The sequence below is a fragment of the Camelina sativa genome, chromosome 18, assembly GCF_000633955.1.
Source record: "Camelina sativa cultivar DH55 chromosome 18, Cs, whole genome shotgun sequence".
Classification (NCBI taxonomy): domain Eukaryota; kingdom Viridiplantae; phylum Streptophyta; class Magnoliopsida; order Brassicales; family Brassicaceae; genus Camelina; species Camelina sativa.
Window position 1 is genome coordinate 10,466,789 of NC_025702.1, and position 20,396 is coordinate 10,487,184.

The 20,396-nt window shown below is 36.5% G+C and overlaps 3 protein-coding genes, 1 long non-coding RNA gene and 3 pseudogenes across 5 annotated transcripts in view; 4 read left to right on the forward strand and 3 right to left on the reverse strand.

Annotated features, from left to right (window-relative positions):
* Positions 2,029-6,880, forward strand: LOC104761021 (kelch domain-containing protein 4). Its single transcript, XM_010484038.2, has 20 exons — positions 2,029-2,160; positions 2,364-2,450; positions 2,561-2,629; positions 2,750-2,882; positions 2,965-3,011; positions 3,092-3,178; positions 3,624-3,685; positions 3,887-3,929; positions 4,034-4,114; positions 4,200-4,313; positions 4,476-4,581; positions 4,663-4,726; positions 4,923-4,965; positions 5,098-5,346; positions 5,437-5,598; positions 5,693-5,821; positions 5,935-6,084; positions 6,180-6,266; positions 6,379-6,447; positions 6,565-6,880. Exons 1-20 carry the CDS (start codon positions 2,029-2,031, stop codon positions 6,664-6,666), a joined length of 2,016 nt encoding a protein of 671 aa, XP_010482340.1. The 3' UTR covers positions 6,667-6,880.
* LOC109130593 lies at positions 10,525-11,310 on the forward strand. Its single transcript, XR_002036499.1, has 3 exons — positions 10,525-10,564; positions 11,016-11,077; positions 11,280-11,310. It is a non-coding gene; the product is annotated as an uncharacterized LOC109130593 (long non-coding RNA).
* On the forward strand, positions 12,117-13,202 carry LOC104763332 (annotated as a pseudogene).
* Positions 13,539-13,972, reverse strand: LOC104763333 (elongator complex protein 3-like). Its single transcript, XM_010486718.2, has 2 exons — positions 13,810-13,972; positions 13,539-13,721 (listed from the first exon to the last, which is right to left on the reverse strand). Exons 1-2 carry the CDS (start codon positions 13,966-13,968, stop codon positions 13,563-13,565), a joined length of 318 nt encoding a protein of 105 aa, XP_010485020.1. The 5' UTR covers positions 13,969-13,972; the 3' UTR covers positions 13,539-13,562.
* LOC104763334 lies at positions 14,499-15,155 on the reverse strand (annotated as a pseudogene).
* On the forward strand, positions 16,328-18,350 carry LOC104763335 (annotated as a pseudogene).
* LOC104761022 (elongator complex protein 3) overlaps positions 18,684-20,396 on the reverse strand; it is a 5,755-nt gene continuing 4,042 nt past the window's right edge. For both annotated transcript variants that reach the window (XM_019240497.1, XM_010484039.2), the window contains 2 exons: positions 19,064-19,216; positions 18,684-18,975 (listed from right to left, as the gene is read on the reverse strand). In XM_019240497.1, coding sequence (XP_019096042.1) covers positions 18,817-18,975; positions 19,064-19,216 — 312 coding nt within the window. In that variant the 3' untranslated portion in view covers positions 18,684-18,816. The remainder of the gene's footprint in view (positions 18,976-19,063; positions 19,217-20,396) is intronic.

Genomic DNA, 20,396 nt, shown 5'->3' on the forward strand with positions numbered 1-20,396 from the left:
TTAATTATCCTCATCCTGTCTTGGTTAAGCGTTATGCTAGATTGGGGCTTGATCGTTACAACATGTCCCATGGGACAAATTTGCAGCTCCACCACCTAAAGAAGTTCAACAAGACAATGAATTGTCAGGCCAGTTACTACATTACTTTGGCTGCTTGCGATCCAGCAAGCATTGATCCAGCTTCACTCGTTACACTTCAGGTTGGAGTTGCTGAAGGTAGTACGGGCAGTTTGAATTTGTCGTGCTTTATTGCTAAGCCTCAAGGTACCCCTACTGACCTCCTTCGTAGCTCTGGAATGGTGGATGATGATAAAGTCCAATTGCCTTGTTGGCCGTCAGATTTCAATGATTTTCAACGATTTTACGAGGTACGTACACACTAGTATTTTCACTTTTGCAATTACCTTCAGTTAAGTAGCGTCTGATCTATGTTTTATTATTTTTTCGTCTGATCTATGTTTTATTATTTTTTGCAGTTCAAGGAATCAGAGTTGCAGTCGAATGACTGGATTCGCCTATATTTGGAACTTGCCCTTTGTGCAAACGACAGGAGGATTGAAGAGAGCGAGCTGTCCCAGTTGCAGATTATCAAAGTTGTAATGGAAACACTTGATGAGCCACTCCAAGCCTCAGCTGCAAATGTCTATGTCTACATCACGTTTAAGGGCTTTGCGTTGGCTCGTGTTGGTAAGATTGGTGAGCATGTTGTACGTAAGGTTATAGTTAGAAGAGCCTTCAATGACCGTACTGGATGCTTGACTGCCCATGGTGGGTATGGCTTTTCCATTGGAGAAGTAGCTAAGGAGCATCATGTATCCCGCCCACGCTATTATACTAAATTATACTAAAGCAGGTGCTCTCATCCCACCACCACTGAGGAGTGTTTTCTCGAGGAAGGTGTCTTGTCTTGATTGACTATCGACAAGATCCATTGTGCGATATCTATCTATCATCAAATAAATATCTCTAGTTACTTTGTCTTGTGTGGATTTGGTTTCGTTGTTTGCTTTTTTTTCTCTCTCTTTTCAAGTGTCCACTGTTTTTGAATACAATTAAGTTAATCATTATTGATGTCTTGTGCCCATTAATATATGGGAATGATGGGATACACTCTTCTTGTCTTTACTAGAGCGCTTTAGTTGTCCTTTTTTTTTCCAGGCAATTTGAAGACATTCAGATCAATTTTGTTGATGTTGAGATGGGTTTTGTTGTTGGGATTAATTGCTAAGAGTTTGATGTTTGCTAACTGCTTCTGTTTCATTCCTTACAAATTAGCTTTAAAAACTCAAAAAGCTTGGTTTAGTACCTTTGAGTTTGCTTCAAAGGTTTTGCTTCGGCCTTCAATTTTTGTTAGAAAGGCGATTTTAGAAATCTGAGAAGGTTCCTTTTGGATTTTTGTTGTTATCATTAAATATTCCCGCCATATAAGCTAACATGGAGCGTTGTTCTTTGGACAAGAAGCAATTCTTTTTTTCTCTAGGATACAAATTTAAATTAGCTTATGTATTTTTTTCATGGTAAATGGGTTTGCTTTTCTTGTTTTCTTGGTTGACTGAAGTTATTTAGTATTTTTACATATGTTTCATATCTAGTTTATCATTATGAAGGGAATCTTATAAAGGTTGAGCATTTGGCTCAATCCTCTCGTAAACCAATCTGCAAAGCACACAGTCATCAAGTCATTAGATGTAATGTAAGTGATCCTCATCCTCGTACTTGTCCGGAATCTTAGGGCATTGCAATTTCGTAAGCTGTGTGAGTGTGTAGGCGGCAACCATTTTCCATATTTGAAAAAGAAAGATTTTAAGGTAACCCACAATTCACTTTAAAATTTAGAAATGAAACAGAATGGGCCTTTAATTTTTCCTCGGTAATATAGGGAGATGGGCCTGGCCCAGGATGTTTCTTCGTCTTCGTCTTCTTTTGGTAGAACTGTAGAAGACAAGAAAGGGCTACTTCCATTAATCATCGCTCTTCTTCTTCGTTTCTCTCAGCCTCCTCCTCCATCCATTCCTAAAGCTCACAATTATGGGAAAGAAGACGAAGAAGCCTGGTAAAGGAAAGGAGAAAACCGAGAGAAAAACCGCCAAAGCAGAGGAGAAGAAAGCTCGTCGAGAGGGCAAAAAGCTCTCTCCTGAAGACGACATCGACGCCATTCTCGTAATTTTTTACTCTCTCTCCCTTCAGATTCTTATTGGGTTTTGTGTATTGGTTTTGAGCTTAGGAATCATGAGTGTGTTGGGTTCTACTCTGTTCTTAGTTTTATGGAGTATGTATTGATTAAAAGATACTTCTTTTACTAGTATAGATTGCAAACCAACAACAAAAAGGTAACATTTTTGTATTATGTTGTTGTTTACCAGTTGAGCATACAAAAGGAGGAGGCTAAGAAGAAAGAGGTCCATGTTGAGGAAAATGTGCCAGCACCATCTCCTAGGTCAAACTGCTCGGTTAGGCTCTCTTACTCTGTTTATTTTTTTATAAAGATTGAAACTTTTTTGATCTAAAGCTTTTGAACTTTTTTCCAAATCTGTGCTGATTGATGAGATTATTTATGCAGCTTACTATAAATCCTTTGAAAGAGACTGAGTTGATACTCTATGGTGGTGAATTTTATAATGGCCAGAAGGTTAGCTTTCAAAATTTGGTTGCACAATCTTTTTTCTTTCAAGTTTTCGTTCCCCTTGTAAAGAGAGCGTTTTGTTATGTAACCACCATATGATACAAACTGGTTTTCATGTGATTGCAGACGTATGTGTATGGTGATCTCTACCGATATGATGTCGATAAGCAGGAGTGGAAGTTAGTTTCTAGCCCCAATAGTCCACCTCCTCGTAGCTCTCATCAGGCAGTTGCTTGGAAGAATTATCTCTACATATTTGGTAGATGAATGACATTGAATGATTCTTTTTGCATCTTCATTCCTTTCAGTCCATATGTGTAAGTTCCTTTTTTATTGATTAGGTGGTGAGTTTACATCTCCAAACCAAGAGCGGTTCCACCACTACAAGGTGAGTAGTATATTGCTGTGTTTTGCCAGTCTATTACTATCTCTTTTTTCTCATCGTTTAACGTTGGGTTTAATTTATAGGACTTTTGGATGCTGGACGTGAAAACTAACCAGTGGGAACAGTTAAATTTGAAGGGATGTCCTAGTCCACGTTCTGGTCATCGTATGGTAAGTCTTTGATGTATCCTGACCAATGTTCCTTAAAACTAAACAATGTTTGTTGCTAACATACTGCTGCAATAAGTATTTAGAGTCGGACTTTGAATACACTACTCTCCTTCTAGCTGAAACAGCAATATCCAGACTTTGGCAGTACGTCGAATTAACAAGCTCTGAGACTAGTATTAGATATTTAAGACTGTAGATATTGTTCACATTTTGTCTTGTAGTTTATACATCAAGGGTGGGAATCTGGAAAAGTTGTCACCTGTGTGCTGCTTAATTTTCAAACTTATCTTCTGTGATGAATAGATAGCAGTTTGTGTTCTGCTGTGTTGAGTTGTCTGCTTACTAGAATTGTAATTTCATAGTCAATCAATTCTTGCCTCCCTTCTAGTAACCAGCTCAGTAAGTTCTTATCTTGCTTTTCTTACATCTTACTTTATTTTTCCAGGTATTATACAAACACAAGATTATAATTTTTGGTGGCTTCTATGACACTCTACGTGAAGTAAGGTAGTAACTTACTCATTCCGTTAGAACTATGTCAGGATCTTAATTTCATCTCTTAATAATAGAGAATAGACCATGTAAACCTCTTCTAGTAGCTCCAACTGAATTAGGAGATTAATGTTATTGAACATATTTTTTCTCTAAGCTTTCATTTGATGTAACATTTTGATAAGTTGATCTCTGCTATCCACTTCTCGTTGGCAGGTATTACAATGATCTCTATGTGTTTGACCTGGACCAATACAAGGTAAACCTACCTTCCGTTGCAGAAGTTTCCATCCCATTTCAGTTCTTAGCTCTCTGGAACTTTCTACACCTTTTAGTGAATATGTTTGGTGTCTCTTTTGATAGTGGCAAGAAATCAAACCTAAGCCTGGTGCCATGTGGCCTACAGCTAGAAGCGGCTTCCAGTTTTTTGTTTATCAAGACGAGGTCAGTTTACAATTCATATGTCTTTATCATATTCTTCAAGTCCAAGCATAACCATTTATTTATAGGAAATTCTTTCATCCTGCAGATATACTTATATGGTGGTTATTCAAAAGAAGTTTCATCCGAGAAGAGCTCTGAGAAAGGAATTGTTCATGCAGATTTGTGGTCTCTTGATCCCAGGACTTGGGAATGGAACAAAGTATGTAATTCTAGATGGCATCACTTTTAGAGTTACTTCTTATACTCTTTACATGATAAAACTAGTATCACCGGGAGAGTGATACCCACAGTTAGTTCATTCATGTTTTGTAGTTTTAAATATTATCTTTCGTTGTGATGTAATGATTCTTGCTGTACTTAGGTGAAGAAAATCGGGATGCCTCCTAGCTCCCGTGCTGGATTTTCAGTCTGTGTCCACAAAAAGCGTGCTTTGCTGTTTGGGGGTGTCGTGGACATGGAAATGGAAGGTCAGGAAATGGTTTCCTAGTGTCATTTTTGTATATCAGAAACTCTAAGTTAAATTCTTGACCTCTGCAATTTTTTGGCAGGTGATGTAATGATGAGTTTATTCTTAAATGAACTCTATGGCTTCCAGTTAGATAATCGTCGCTGGTAAGAATCCAATTGATGTTATTATGAGCACTGAACTTATGAAGCTTCTTCTCAAATGTATTTTTTGCTATTTAAGTTTTACCCCTGAAGGTTGTAAAAACTATAGCTATTTTGAGATGCTTAGTTCTTAAAAATATGTTAAGGTTCGGTAGTTTTTCATTTTGTATCACTGACTCTCAGTTTCTATGGAGTACAGGTATCCAATAGAGTTACGAAAAGAAAAATCATCAAAAGATAAGGTACGACTGCATCTACTATAGTTTTTGGCTTTTTGCTGCGTGCTGTATCCATTATTCAACTTTTATCCCGTGGGAGCCTTATGGTTAAGAGATGTTTCAAATTAGGTTAAAACTTATCTCCGTATTTTACAGGCAAAGAAGAATATAGAGGCAAAACCTGTGGCATCTAACAATGATGAAGAGATGGATTCATCAGAAGAAGATGAATCATCGGCCATGATTGAGCAAAGCGATGGAGTAGGCTCCTCGGATGGGATATCTGAACGTATGGTAGCAGGTCTAACTGTTGATGGAAATAGATCTAATGCTGAGTCTGATAAAAGTAAGAGTCTACAGAAAGCAAAAGCTAGACTAGATCCTCAAGTTTCAGTCTCAGAGGAGGTTTGTTTTGGCAAAATTCACTAACATTGTGTACCTTCAGTTACGAGCATTGGTGTCATTTTGTAAATCGTTGCATTTATTTCCTTGCAGGTTGTAAAACCATGTGGGCGTATCAATTCTTGTATGGTCGTTGGGAAGGATACCTTATACATATATGGTGGCATGATGGAGATAAAAGATAAAGAAGTTACTCTTGATGATTTGTATTCGCTCAACCTTAGCAAACTTGACGAGTGGAAGTGTATCATACCGGTTTGTTTGACACCAATCTTCATTTTTTGTCTTTGATATCGATTGATAAAATATTCTGCAGACAATAAGTTTCTTGGTATGTCCTTTACAACAGGCGACTGAAACTGAGTGGGTGGAAGTCTCAGATGAGGAAGAAGGGAACGAAGACGAGGATGAAGATGATAGTGAAGATGAAGGAAACAGTGAAGAGTCTGATGATGAAGATGACGATGAAGAAGTAGAGGTACTATATGGTTTTGCCTTTCCTTCTTCTCTTAGATACTTTATCCCTCTTTGAATCTGGAGTGAGTCTACCCTGTGGCTATATTTGACATAGTTTGGTTATGTTAAATCTAGGCAATGGATGTTGACGGATCAGTGAAAGTGGGAGAAGTTGTTGCAATGATAAAAGGAGAAGGAAAGTCCCTTCGAAGAAAAGAGAAACGAGCTCGGATAGAACAAATTAGAGCTAATTTAGGACTTTCAGATTCACAGAGAACCCCAGTGGTAAAATTGGCTTTGGCTTTTTTTTTGTCTTTTCGTTTTCTGAGGAGATTATGTTTGAAGCTCAACTAATTTGATCATGTTGTTTGTCTTTGAAGCCTGGAGAAACTTTGAAGGATTTCTATAAGCGCACAAATATGTACTGGCAGATGGCTGCCTATGAGCATACTCAACATACCGGCAAGGTATAGTCTTCCATCGAGCATATAGTGATGACTCCATATTGTAGCAACATTGTTCTGTCCTTGGCATGAGTCATGACATTATATTATGATTCACATGTAATTGGCATTGTAGGAGCTCCGGAAGGATGGTTTTGATCTCGCGGAATCTCGGTATCTGGAACTGAAACCAATTCTAGATGAGGTGAGAGTTTTATCACATGACATCAGTCGCTCACCATTTTCTTCTCTTTAAATCGTGTAAAGCCTGGCCAGAGTTATGGTGATTTGTGATAATAATGGTTGAATGTACAATTTGCAGTTGGCAATACTTGAGGCAGAGCAAAAAGCTGAAGAAGCAGAAGGACCTGAGGCTAGTAGTAGCTCTAGAAAGGGAGGCGGCATTGCAAAGAAGAAGAGATGAGGTTATTAACAGCCTCAGCAGTTATCGTTATTTTACAGTCAAACATCAATTTTGAAATAGACTCATCTTGATGAGGCCACAAGTCTGTAACATTTGTTAAGATTTTGAGGAAAACTGCAAATTCCTACATGTACTATGGCGATATCTGTTATCATTACAATTACTACACAAACGAACGACTAATTTAGCCACAAATAAGTTTTTTACGATCAAACGACTTCGTATTGAGTAACCGCAAAGGAGACTGACTGCCCATGGAGAATTTATTGTTCTTTCGACTTTTCTAGGAACCGGTTGGAAAGTGGATGATATAGCAAGCTGTTGAATCAAGCGGTAATTGCTAGGCTATTTCTAAACGAGATCAGGAGTAATCCTAAGTTCAAACCAAAAGTTATTCAAGAACAAATCCAGCAACGTTGGAATTTAACTGCTTCGCACAAGTTCTTGCTGCTCATTCTCACACTTGGCCACTGTATTTTAACCCATTTCCCTGTACATCCACAACCGCAATAACTTTAGGAATTCAATGCTACACTAAGCCAAACCGTTGACAGCGCATGAACAACATCAATCACTTTCTTATCACTTCCAATCATAATAATCCCCCACATCCTAGCTTCAAAACAGTTCCCACATACCAAACTAGCCAGTTTAAAATGTGAAAACCCCATTTTTTGAGGCAGGCATGAACCCACAATGTTTATCCAAAAAAAAAGGAATAACTAGATTTTAGAATGAGATAAACATAGAAACAAAAAAATTCAAATCAAAACATCAACATAAAATAACAGTTTATCATCACTTTCAATATAATTTATAATCTTAGTTTCTTAAAAATGGTATATACCCTATTATTGTAATCAAATTTTGAATTAAGAAAATATAGATTAATTCAACTATTAGTACATAAGAAAATAGTATAAGAAATTTTTTATGATTTCTTCGTTTGAAAGATAAGTATAATATATAGCAAATATTAGTGAATTAAAAATAAAGTGAAATATTCAATTTGACAATTTTTTTTTAATCTGTTTTTTCACGAAAACTCATTATTTTATAATTTATGAAAAATTAATGAAGTAATTATTGTCTTTAAAAAGACACATTTAAAAATTAAATTATATGTGAGAAGTATTAGCAATTCAAAAAAGTATGTTGATTACTAACTCATTATTAAAATTAAAATAAACAGAAAAATTTGTTTTCTCCAGTAAGTAGTTTGGAAACAAAACCACTGGCTAATTGGTGAATAATAACACAAATGCTGTCCATGAGTTAAATTTCTTCTTTAATTTCATTAATTGGCAAACAGATTTTTCTTTTTCTCTTAAAAATTGCAAATTAGGTTCATTTTTTGTGAATGGTGTAAAAATCAGTTTTTTCGAAAACCACATTTAGAAATCCGCACTTGTAATGTCACCATTCATGACCTTACATGTTTTGGTGAATAATAACACAACTGCAGTCAATGAGTTAAAAAATTTCTTTGAGAAGTGCAAACAGATTTTTTTATCTTTCTCAATAAACTAAATTTACGTTAAATTTTTATGAATGGTGTAAAAATCAGTTTTTTTGAAAACTACACTTATGAAAACTACTCCTATGGAGATGGAGACTGATGCTGCTACTCCTATGGAGACAACTCCTAGTGTTCTACCTAAAGAAGAGCGGCTGAAGCAACTATGGGAAAATGCAAGGCAAGAGGGCCCGAGCCGGATAGAAGAGACAGATATTGAAGTCCTTATTGGCAAAGAGATACTTCGACAAGTAAGAAGTCGCCCTCGTCCAATAGGAGGTCCTATTTTCGCGTGTTCAGACAGATACGTTCATAGTCTTGCTTGGCATCCCAAGGAAACTCCTCCTATTGTGACTGAACAAAGTTGGCGCGGAAATTTTGGTCCCATCAGAGACCAAAAGAACCATCTACTCTGCTGGAACTACTCATCAACAGATTTGGTGAGCGCAAGAGTTGATACAATCTGGATGGGAAACTGAATTTAAACCGTTGAGTACCTGGCACTTGTGTACTGTATGCCAAACTGATCTGCTAGGCAGAGACAAAAGAGCACCTAAGGATCATGTCTGCTATGGATGTGAACCGTATTTTTTTGTTACAATATATGAAATATTTTGGTATCCCGCCACCAGAAGAAAAATGTCAAGCTGAGTTTAGTTGCCGTCAAGAACCATTCCCTCCCGCCAGCTTCGGTGAATCCAGGATCGAAAACGTGAAGGAAGTTGGTCTCGAGGCTGCTTTGTTTGGACTTTCCTTTCACCCATTTGTGGCTTATGTGTATAATCGCACATATTTGACAAAGGAGACGACATCTACTATGGCCTTCTAGAGAAAAATGCTTCGTTCTAAGGATATCACTCAGTCGTCGTGGAGTCGGTTAAACGCTATCGTGGTGATGTCGTTGCTGTTTGCAGAATGTCCAATGGTGACCAAGTTGCTAATCATGGATATTTGTATGTTTCCCTTACAACGATGTACTAGGTAGCAATTGACTATGTGCGGAGTAAATCGATTTAAGGAAAATTATTGTAAGTAAAATTATTATTTAGATCCAATATTGGTTTGTGTCACACATAAATACATAATCTGTAGTTAAATATTTTTCTTTATTTATTCAAAACTTCACTTTTTTATCTTTGAATGTGTAAGAGGTTTTATGGTAGAGAAAGTATTGATAAAATGTTACTATTTATTGCAACTGTCTTTTGTGTGGTTTAAAAATCAAATTCATATCTTCTTATGTTTTATTTTGTAATCATAACAATTTTACATATTTCTTATTTAACCATAACAACATATACTAAATTACTCGGTAGTTTAGTTATTTAATTTTATTATATGTTAGTAACAATCAGATTCTAAACCAAATTTCTGAAGATAATCTAATTTATTGATTTACGTTTTTTGATTAGGCTATTTAAATCTTTTAAGTTAGTCGGTTTGTTAATATTTTCTATAAATGACCGATTATTACCCAAAAAACCATTATGAAAAAATTGATAAAATTCCAAAATCAACGTATTTATATAAGAAATACATTTCACCCGTGAAATATGTGAACGTGGTAAAAAATATTTATAAAATATTACAATTTATGGCAATATATATTTTTGTGTGTTTTAAAAATCAAATTTCTATTTGTGGTTTATCGAGTAACTATAATAATTTTGCATAATCTAATAGTCACTCATTTTAAATATATAATGATTTTTTTTGGTACTAAGTTTATTTATAATGATAAGGGTTATTGTCTCATTCCTTTTTAATAACACATAGACGAATATACAATTAGAATGTATTTTCCTATTTGGTTATCAATATTTCTATTTTTTAATGAATAATGACACTAAATGTTGAGAATAAATAGTTTACATACTTAGATATATATAAATAATCACACATCATGATATCCCCTCATTTGTTGACATTTTAAATTTATTTATGAATATATATGAATCTATATTTATTGGGAATTAAGTTTCTTTTAATATTTGGAGATAATTCAGGTATAATATACTTATTTCTATAATCAATTATAATAACTATTGAAAGCTTGTTATTTAAATTATTATGGTAATAATACTAACATAAAAGATAACATTTTGTTTTTATATGATTATGTTAATAAGTTATATGTTCTTTATTTTTATTAACTTTATATTAATTGATATGTTTTTATAGCCATTTTAGAATATTTTATTTATATTGATTTGTATATTTGTAAGTAAATTTTAGTGAAATTTTGCCTTAAAATAGTATGTAATTATTTAATTAGTTTTAATATGTGATATTTAAATTTATGTGAGAAATGATGACATATATAACTATTGGGAACAGTGAAATTTGAAGGGATGTCCTAGTCCACGTTCTGGTCATCGTATGGTAAGTCTTTGATGTATCCTGACCAATGTGCCTTAAAACTAAACAATGTTTGTTGCTAACATACTGCTGGAATAAGTATATATAGTCGGACTTTGAATACACTACTCTCCTTCAGCTGAAACAGCAATATCCAGACTTTGGCAGTACCCAGTACGTCGAATTAACAAGCACTGAGAGTAGTATTAGATATTTAAGACTGTAGATATTGTTCACATTTTGTCTTGTAGTTTATACATCAAGGGTGGGAATCTGGAGAAGTTGTCACCTGTGAGCTGCTTAATTTTCAAAATTATCTTCTGTGATGAATAGATAGCAGTTTGTGTTCGGCTGTGTTGAGTTGTCTGCTAACTAGAATTGTAATTTCATAGTCAATCTATTCTTGCCTCCCTTCTAGTAACCAGCCCATTAAGTTCTTATCTTGTTTTTCTTACATCTTACTTTATTTTTCCAGGTATTATACAAACACAAGATTATAATTTTTGGTGGCTTCTATGACACTCTACGTGAAGTAAGGTAGTAATTTACTCATTCCGTTAGAACTATGTCAGGATCTTAATATCATTTCTTAATAAGAGAGAATAGACCATGTAAACCCTCTTCTAGTAGCTCCAACTGAATTAGGAGATTAATGTGATTGAACATATGGTTTCTCTAAGCTTTTATTTGATGTAACATTTTGATAAGTTGATCTCTGCTATCCACTTCTCGTTGGCAGGTATCACAATGATCTCTATGTGTTTGACCTGGACCAATACAAGGTAAACCTACCTTCCGTTGCAGAAGCTTCCAGTTTTTTGTTTATCAAGATGAGGTCAGTTTACAGTTCACATGTCTATATCATATTCTTCAAGTCCAAGCATAACCATTTATTTATAGGAAATCCTTTCATGCTGCAGGTATACATACTTATATGGTGGTTATTCAAAAGAAGTCTCATCCGAGAAGAGCTCTGAGAAAGGAATTGTTCATGCAGATTTGTGGTCTCTTGATCCCAGGACTTGGGAATGGAACAAAGTATGTAATTCTAGATGGCATCACTTTTAGAGTTACTTCTTATACTCTTTACATGATAAAACTAGTATCACGGGGAGAGTGATACCCATAGTTAGTTCTTTTATGTTTTGTAATTTCTATCAGTTAGAAGTATTAACAACCCAGTAGTTTTAAATTTTATCTTTCGTTGTCATGTAACGATTCTTGCTGTACCCCAGTGGTAAAATTGGCTTTGGCATTTTTTTTCTTTTCGTTTTCTGAGAAGAAGATTATGTTTGAAGCTCAACTAATTTGATCATGTTGTTTGTCTTTGAAGCCTGGAGAAACTTTGAAGGATTTCTATAAGCGCACAAATATGTACTGGCAAATGGCTGCCTACGAGAGCATACCCAACATACCGGCAAGGTACAGTCTTCAATCAAGCATATAATGATGACTCATATTGTAGCAACATTGATCTGTCCTTGGCATAAGTCATGACATGTAATTGGCATTGTAGGAGCTGCGGAAGGATGGTTTTGATCTCGCGGAATCTCGGTATCTGGAACTGAAACCAATTCTAGACGAGGTGAATGTTAAATCAAGTGAAGAAGACGCTTCTCATAAGACATTTATTCATGAGGATGGAACTGTTGAGTTTGATGAAGAGAATCTGATCGAGTGTAAAGTCACTGGATTGGGTGTTGAAGATGAGGAGAATGATTACCGAGATACACCTGTTAGCTCGGATATTGAAACAGAGCAATACGAAAGGTGTAGTGGCGAGCTAAAGCTAAAACAAGTGTTTGACACTTTGGAAGAGTTTAAAGAAGCTATGGTGGATTATGTGTTGAATGAAGGATGGAATGTGAAGTATTCAAGATGGGGAAAATAAAAGTCTGAGCTCAAGTGTGCGATGGAAGGAGACTGCCCTTGGAGAATTTATTGTTCTTTCGAGGAACCGGTTGGGAAGTGGATGATCAAAGCGTATCACGACGAGCATCGTTGTGAAAGGAACGGATGTAGCAAGCTGTTGAATCAAGCTGTAATTGCTAGGCTGTTTCTAAACGAGATCAGGAGTAATCCTAAGTTGAAACCAAAAGCTATTCAAGAACAAATCCAGCGACGTTGGAATTTAACTGCTTCGCGTGACCAGTGTCGGAAGGCAAAAGGAGTAGCGTTGGAGATCATCAAAAAGGAAAATGATGAACAACAGTGTTCATGGCTGCAAGACTATCAGTTGGAGAATATGGAGTGAGTATTTCTATCAGTTACTTTTAGCACTTAATTTTATCTAACAATATGGCTGCCTTTGTAGCATTTCTCTTGCAATATAATATATGAAATGCTCTTTTGCATTTTCTTTGTTAGTTTGAACCCTGATTCTTCGGTGGAGTTTCATGAGGAGGGAAGTAAGAAGAATCGTAAAAGAAAGATGGTTGTGGATGAGTCTCCAAAGAAGAAACACAAAGTTGGCAGAGAGGGTAGGATTGTTCGCTGTGGCAGATGCGGTCTAGTTGGACACAACTCGAGGAAGTGTGGTAATGTAGGGGTTGAGTATATAAGACCGAAGAATAGGAACACATTAGATGAAGGATCTGAGTCCATGGCTCTAGACAACAACGAAGGATCAAGTCAGTCTACATAGAATTTGGTTAATAATTAATATGCAGCTTTTGGATCTTTAAAATGATGTGAACATCTTTTGCTTTGTCTCTATTATTATACGCTTACCAAGTAGAATTGGTTATATTAGTTCAAGCCTTTTAAGTGCATCCCAACAATCTGTCCTGCATTACAATGCTTACCAAGTGGAAGTGGTGATTTTAGTTCAGTACTAAGTGTGCTTGAAAGAGTAGCAATGTGTATGCATTAAAGATTCATATAAGATCACCATAGTTCGTATAGGAATCAGCCGGTTTTCAACCTGACTAAAATTTTAAAAAGCAAAACTGATACCACTGACAAGAATATGTGATAAGTTCAACATACAGTTTCGCAAATTTGGTTTTGAAGTAACATAATTTCAAAGAAGATGCTTAACCATGTAAGGACCTTCCAATTCATAACCTAACTTTCTGTAGTAGTGCCGAGTTCCTACACCAGAAATTACACCAATTTTGTTAGATCTGTGTTCTCTTCTAGCAATCCTCTCTGCTTCTTCCATTAGAAGGGTACCATAACCCTGCAAATTCGACACACAAGAAAAACCGGTAATTAGAAGAATATAACTCCATAATTGAGTGTCAAAATTCAAGTTAGATATCAGGTACCTGATGTTGCAACTTATCAGCCTCTCGACCATGAACTGGTACAGCCGTTCCATATACATGAAGCTCCCGGACAACAGAACACTTTCCCATGAGTTCTGGACAAGTTACATTCTTCCCGCATTTACGCAAACGTAACAACCCAACAAGAATGTCCTGCATCCATAAAGATTAAAAAGGATGGGTAAATCTAAGAAAATGTCAGAGTCTTGACATATTCTAAAACTGCTAATCAGGTGTAAGGCTTGGAAGGAAAAAGCTTTTCAAGTTTCTCATGAAATTATGGATACAAAATTAATCACCTTCTTAATCTATATATGACACAAGATCTTCTTGCATATTTTATACAAACTACATACTCATTGTATACACCACTACATAAGGCACATGCTTATTCATATAGGTTTATCAATTCAATTTGCAGTGTTTCAGGGGGAAAATGAGTCAATAGCAAATTTTTAGATAAGAGTTGGGCAACAAGTTGATCTAATTATTTAATACTTTTAGGTAATTGAATCCAGAATGGTATAGATCATACTTTTAGATGAGTGATCCGAGTCAAAATATGGTAGAATAATATGTAAAATAACTAAAAGATATAAAGGGGTTAAAGGTTTTTGTTAAATTTTGGATTTACAAAAAATTCAACATTACAAACAGGGGATACGAGAAAAGAATTTAAGAGAGTAAGTTCACAGAGAATAAGATCCTATGTAGAAGCAACTTGTGATGAGTCGAGAAGTATCGCCATGGAAAGAAGCTAGGGTTTAGTCGCTGCAAAACTCGAAGTCATGAGAGGCGCTAGAGTTTAGATCAAAACCAGAAGCAATATACGAAGTAGATCGATCACAATCCTCGTCGAGAGAACAAGTGCTAGGGTTTTGTTCCGAGTTAGAAACAGATTGCGATTTTTCTTTCTTCTCAAGGCACGCCATCATATGCTTCTTCACTCTCTCTATACGATCCTCGAGGATGTTTAACTCAGAGAGATCATCGCAAGAATGGTATAGATCAGGGTCTTCCCACCAAAACCCTAGCTTCGATTGGGGTTTAACGTCAATCTTAGGAGGTGGCTTGCGATTTAGGTAACAATCAGCGATCTCTTGGGCAGGAGAGTAGCCGGAGAAGGAGTAAACAACGTCGGACATCTCTGAGGGAGAGGTTACGAAGACGGCGATGTTGGCTCCGGAGAGATGACAGAGATCGGCGGCTTTGGAAAAGACAGTTTGACGACGTTTAGAGCAAGCCACCGCTCGTTGCTGTTTGGTTTCTCGTTTCTTGATTTCGATTTTTCGTTTTGTTCCTTTCTTCATTGTGAAATCAGACGCGTTTGTGCTTGACGACGGCATAATGTTTCTTACCGAGACAAAGAGATAGAAAGCAGCGAGAGAAATAGAGAAATAGAGAACGAGAGAGAGTAGAAAGCCCCTTGTATAGATATTGTTAGGGCTGGGCAAAATAACCGATAACCAAATAACCGACCGAAACCGAACCGAAAAAAACCAAACCGAACCGAACCGAAATTCTTCAAATACCCGAATGGTTAGTAAAAATCTATATCCAAACTAACTGAAACCGAACCGAACCGAACCGACAATTAAATGGTTAACCGAAATATCCGAAAACCTAGAAGATATCAAATATTATATACTTAATATTATGCAAAACTATAAAATAAACTTAAAATATAAATTATTTCTAGATTCAAAACAATTAAATATTTTAAATAATCAATATATGTAAATGTTATTATTTTGAATTTACAAAGTTAAATACTATTTTGTAAAATTGAATCCATATTTTTCCCTTTTTTGTATTTTTGTTATTGTATATTTGGTTAATTTTGGTTATATTCGGTTAGTTTTGGTTATATTTGGTTTATTTGGTTAATGTTAATATAATTTATGTTAGTTATGGTTATTTATTTAAATAACCAAACCGAAACCGAACCGAAAGAAACCGAACCGAACCGAACCGAAATTTCAAAAATATCCAAATGGTTACTATATTACTATATCCAAAATAACCGAAACCGAATACAACCGAACCGAAACCGAATGGTTAACCGAATGCCCAGGCCTAGATATTGTAATGATGGGGTCAAACTTAGGTCTTGTTTTCCTTTTTTTTATCGCATATTTATTTTCTATTTTACTTTTTTTGTGTTTTCTACTAGAAGTTTCTAAATATCACAACAATAACTGCAAAAAAAAGGAAAAGCAATACCAATTTACAATAATAATAATTATATACCTAAACTGACACACAAATTAATTCTCAACAAGCGATTGGTGTCCCAAATTTTTAAGATCTGATATGATTGGCCTTTACCTCATATTATTCATGGGCTAGATTTGTAATCCATTATTCACTAACCATCATTGCATAAGGGATAAGTGACACATACTACAAGGGAAAGGTTTAATGGTTAGGTCTTAGGTGGTAGAGACGAAAATTTCTGGTGAAACACATAACCCTTAGAAAAGATGCTTCCACCTCTGCTTTTGTCTTCTCTCTGTAAATCCCTTCTGATCAGCGTAAGGTCGTTTGGGTTGCTGGAGCTGTTGTTTACGTTACTGATAACAGTTCCTACTTGGAGCTCACTAGTGACGGAGAATTGGTTTTGTTTGATTCTTCGTTGGGTGTTCTCCGGTTTGGAACAGCAAGACGAACCGGTTCTCTGTATCCTCTGCTTTGCTTCGTGACGATAATCTTGTGTTGTTGAAAGATAGAGAAGAGATTTGTTTGGCAGAGCTTTGATACTCCGGCTGATACTTTGCTTCCAAACCAAAAGTTACCTTCTTTTGAGATGCTAGTGAGAGAATTCTAGGTCTAGTTATTAGAGTCTTCATTTGGAGGATTCAGGGCGGTTACAGCTGAGATGGGAGAGTAACATTACTCTCTGGTCAAACGGAAGCGAAGCTTTGAAGAAGAAGAAGAAGAAGATTGGTGCTGTTCTTACCTCTGAGGGAGCTCTGTTTCTTGAGGATCAAGATCTGATGAGACCTATATGGTCTGTGTTTGGGGAAGATCATAACGACACTGTCAAGTTCCGGTTTCTTAGGCTTGACCGGGATGGTCATCTGAGAATGTACTCGTGGAACGAGGATTCAAAGTTTTGGAAACCGGTTTGGCAAGCTGTTGAGAATCAGTGTCGTGTTTTTGCAACTTGTGGATCACTTTAACAGTTCTGGATCCTCCGAGTGCACTTGCCCTTTTATTGCTTTTTGTATCGCTCTCGGATCCTAAATGCTTTTGGTGCCTTATCAGAAGCCAAGCTGCAAATCTGGTTGAATTCAAGAACTTGGAGTTGTATGGAAATCTACCCTGCTAATGATTCTGTTGTTTCTGGAGTTAGCTCCCAGAGATGCAAGAAGGTGTGTTCAGAGGATTCTGCTTGTACTGCAGTCACTTACACGAACGATGGGAATCCTCAATGTCGCATGAAGCTGACCCCGATATATCAGCGGTTACTCTCTGATCCATCTCTTAGTTCGATACCATATGTTAAAACATGTTTGGACCCGATTGCTGTTAATCGAAACGTTTCTAAAGAGTCACCACCAGTGACTGTACCCAAGTCTCACGGTATCTGTCTTCCTTGTCTTATCGGCGCAAATTCCACTACACTTGTTCTGTTTCTCGGATTTCAGCTTGGTGTTATTGTGTACATCTACCAGAGGAAGAAGCAGCTAGCTAAAGAAGAAAGCTGATCGATTCTCCAAAGCTGCAAACCCAAAAGGTGTGATGATCTTCTCTGTCGATGAGATAAAGGCCATGACAGATAACTTTGATCATAACATAGGACCGGGGATATTCAAAGGGGTAGGATATGCCGGAGAATGAACTTGTTGCGGTTAAAGAAATGGAAGCGACATTAACAAAAGAAAGGAAGTTTAGGAGCTCTGCATCAAAGATAGGTACAATGCATCACAAGAACCTAGCGAAGCTTGAAGGTTATTGCTGCAGTGCGAGCTAGGCAGGAGATTTCTAGTGTACGAAGACGCTAAGAACGGGTCAATACTGGACGAAGCAAGAAACTAACTTGGAGAGTAAGAACTGAAACCTGCTTAAGCGTGGCTAAAGCTCTGTGTTACCTCCACACAGAATGCAGGGAATTCGTCAGTCATGGGAACTTGAACTGTGGAAACATTCTGCTCGGGGAGGATTTGGAAGCTAAGTTAACTGAATATGGATTCGGTTTATGCGCTGCAAATAAAGATGTTGAAGATTTTGGCAAGACGGTTTTATCTCTAGTAACGGGTAGATATGAACCAGAAGGAGTAGTGAGTGAATGGGTCTACAATATGGCTACCTTTCTAGCATTTCTGATCTTGACATAATCTATCGATACTCTTTTGCATTTTCTTTGTTAGTTTGAACCCTGATTCTTCGGTGGAGATTCATGAGGAGAGAAGTAAGAAGAATCGTAAAAGAAAGATGGTTGTGGATGAGTCTCCAAAGAAGAAACACAAAGTTGGCAGAGAGGGTAGGATTGTTCGCTGTGGCAGATGCGGTATGAACACATTAGATAAAGGATCTGAGTCCATGGCTCTAGACAACAACGAAGGATCAAGTCAGTCTACATAGAATTTGGTTAATATGTAGCTTTTGGATGTTTTAGATGATGTGAACATCTTTTGCTTTGTCTCTATTATTAGACGCTTACCAAGTAGAATTGGTTATATTAGTTAGATACAAGTGGAATTTAGTTCAAGCCTTTTAAGTGGAATATGGTTTTGATTATTATGTGTATCCAACAATCTGTAGTCCATTACAAGGCTTACCAAGTGAAAGTGGTGATTTTAGTTCAGTACATAAGTGCTTCAAAGAGTAGCAATGTGTATGCATTACAGATTCATATAAGATCACCGTAGTTCGTCTAGAAATCAGCATTTTTTTCAACTTGATTATAAAAAATTTTAAAAGCAAAAATGATACCACTGACAAGGAGAAGTATTTAATTTTCAACATACAGGTTCGCAAGTTTGGTTTTGAAGTAACATAATTTCAAAGAAGATGCTTAACCATGTAAGGACCTTCCAATTCATAACCTAACTTTCTGTAGTAATGCCGAGTTCCTACACCAGAAATTACACCGATTTTGTTAGATCTGTGTTCTCTTCTAGCAATCCTCTCTGCTTCTTCCATTAGAAGGGTACCATAACCCTGCAAATTCGACACACAAGAAAAACCGGTAATTAGAAGAATATAACTCCATAATTGAGTGTCAAAATTCAAGTTAGATATCAGGTACCTGATGTTGCAACTTATCAGCCTCTCGACCATGAACTGGTACAGCCGTTCCATATACATGAAGCTCCCGGACAACAGAACACTTTCCCATGAGTTCTGGACAAGTTACATTCTTCCCGCATTTACGCAAACGTAACAACCCAACAAGAATGTCCTGCATCCATAAAGATTAAAATGATGGGTAAATCCAAGAAAATGTCAAAGTCTTTGACATATTTTAAAACTGCTAATCAGGTTTAAGGCTTGGAAGGAAAAACCTTTTCAAGTTTCTCATGAAAGTCTTGGCTTAGTGCATGCCAATGAAATTATGGATACAAAATTAATCACCTTCTCAATCTATATATCTGACACAAGATCTTCTTGCATATTTGATACAAACTACATACTCACTGTATACACCACTACATAAGGCACATGCTTAGTCCTATAAGTTTATGGATTAGGAAAAGGCCATGAGAACTAATGCACTCTGCGTCCTACCTAAACAAGACAATTCTCCATTAAGAAAACATCTATTTTTGATAAACATGACTTATTGTGTCCAATGAAAGACAAGCAGTATGAGATCTGGATAAACCAGATAAGAAGGCATATTCATCCGTAACAAAAGTCAGACAGATAGGGTAATAATTCCTTCACTAAAATCCTAGGCACTATGCTGTGAGAGGTGAGGATGAGAGATTATGAAAGTTTGTACCTGGCGTGTATCTTCATAAGAAAGGAATGTCTCCCAACCTTCATTGGCAGTGTAATCACGACGCACAAGCTCTACTTGTTCTGGCTTAATTTTGTGATGAATGTCCTGTACTTGGATAAGTAATTAACTGTTAGGAAAAATTCTGTATTTAAACCAACAAAACAAAGGAAGCAACAAAGTTCAGGTCGTGACCTGAATTCCAGCTTCACGAGTACGAACATCACGGCACTTAAGGCCCAAGTCATCCATTCTGGCTAGAGCGAGTTCACGGAGATTTCCTTTTTCAACCCCAGATGTAACCAGAGGCATTGGAATATCACGCTGAACTCTATAAACACGTGTCCATGGAGGTACCATGGAGAGAATCCTTGCAACTATATCCACAAGCTGCTCAGGTGGGTAGTTTCGGTACCTGCAGATCAATAAGATTTAAGCTTTTCTGTTGTGACATGCATGCACTCTTCGTTAAATACAAGAACATCGTACCTCCCAGTTTTCCATAATTCATAAAGGCCAGTTCCACGAATCACAAGGGTGGGATATATTTTTAACCCATCGGCTCTAAAAGACGGGCTCTCGAAAAACTCCTTGAAACTTTCCATGTCTCTCTCAACCCCAACATTAGGAAGATCAGGCA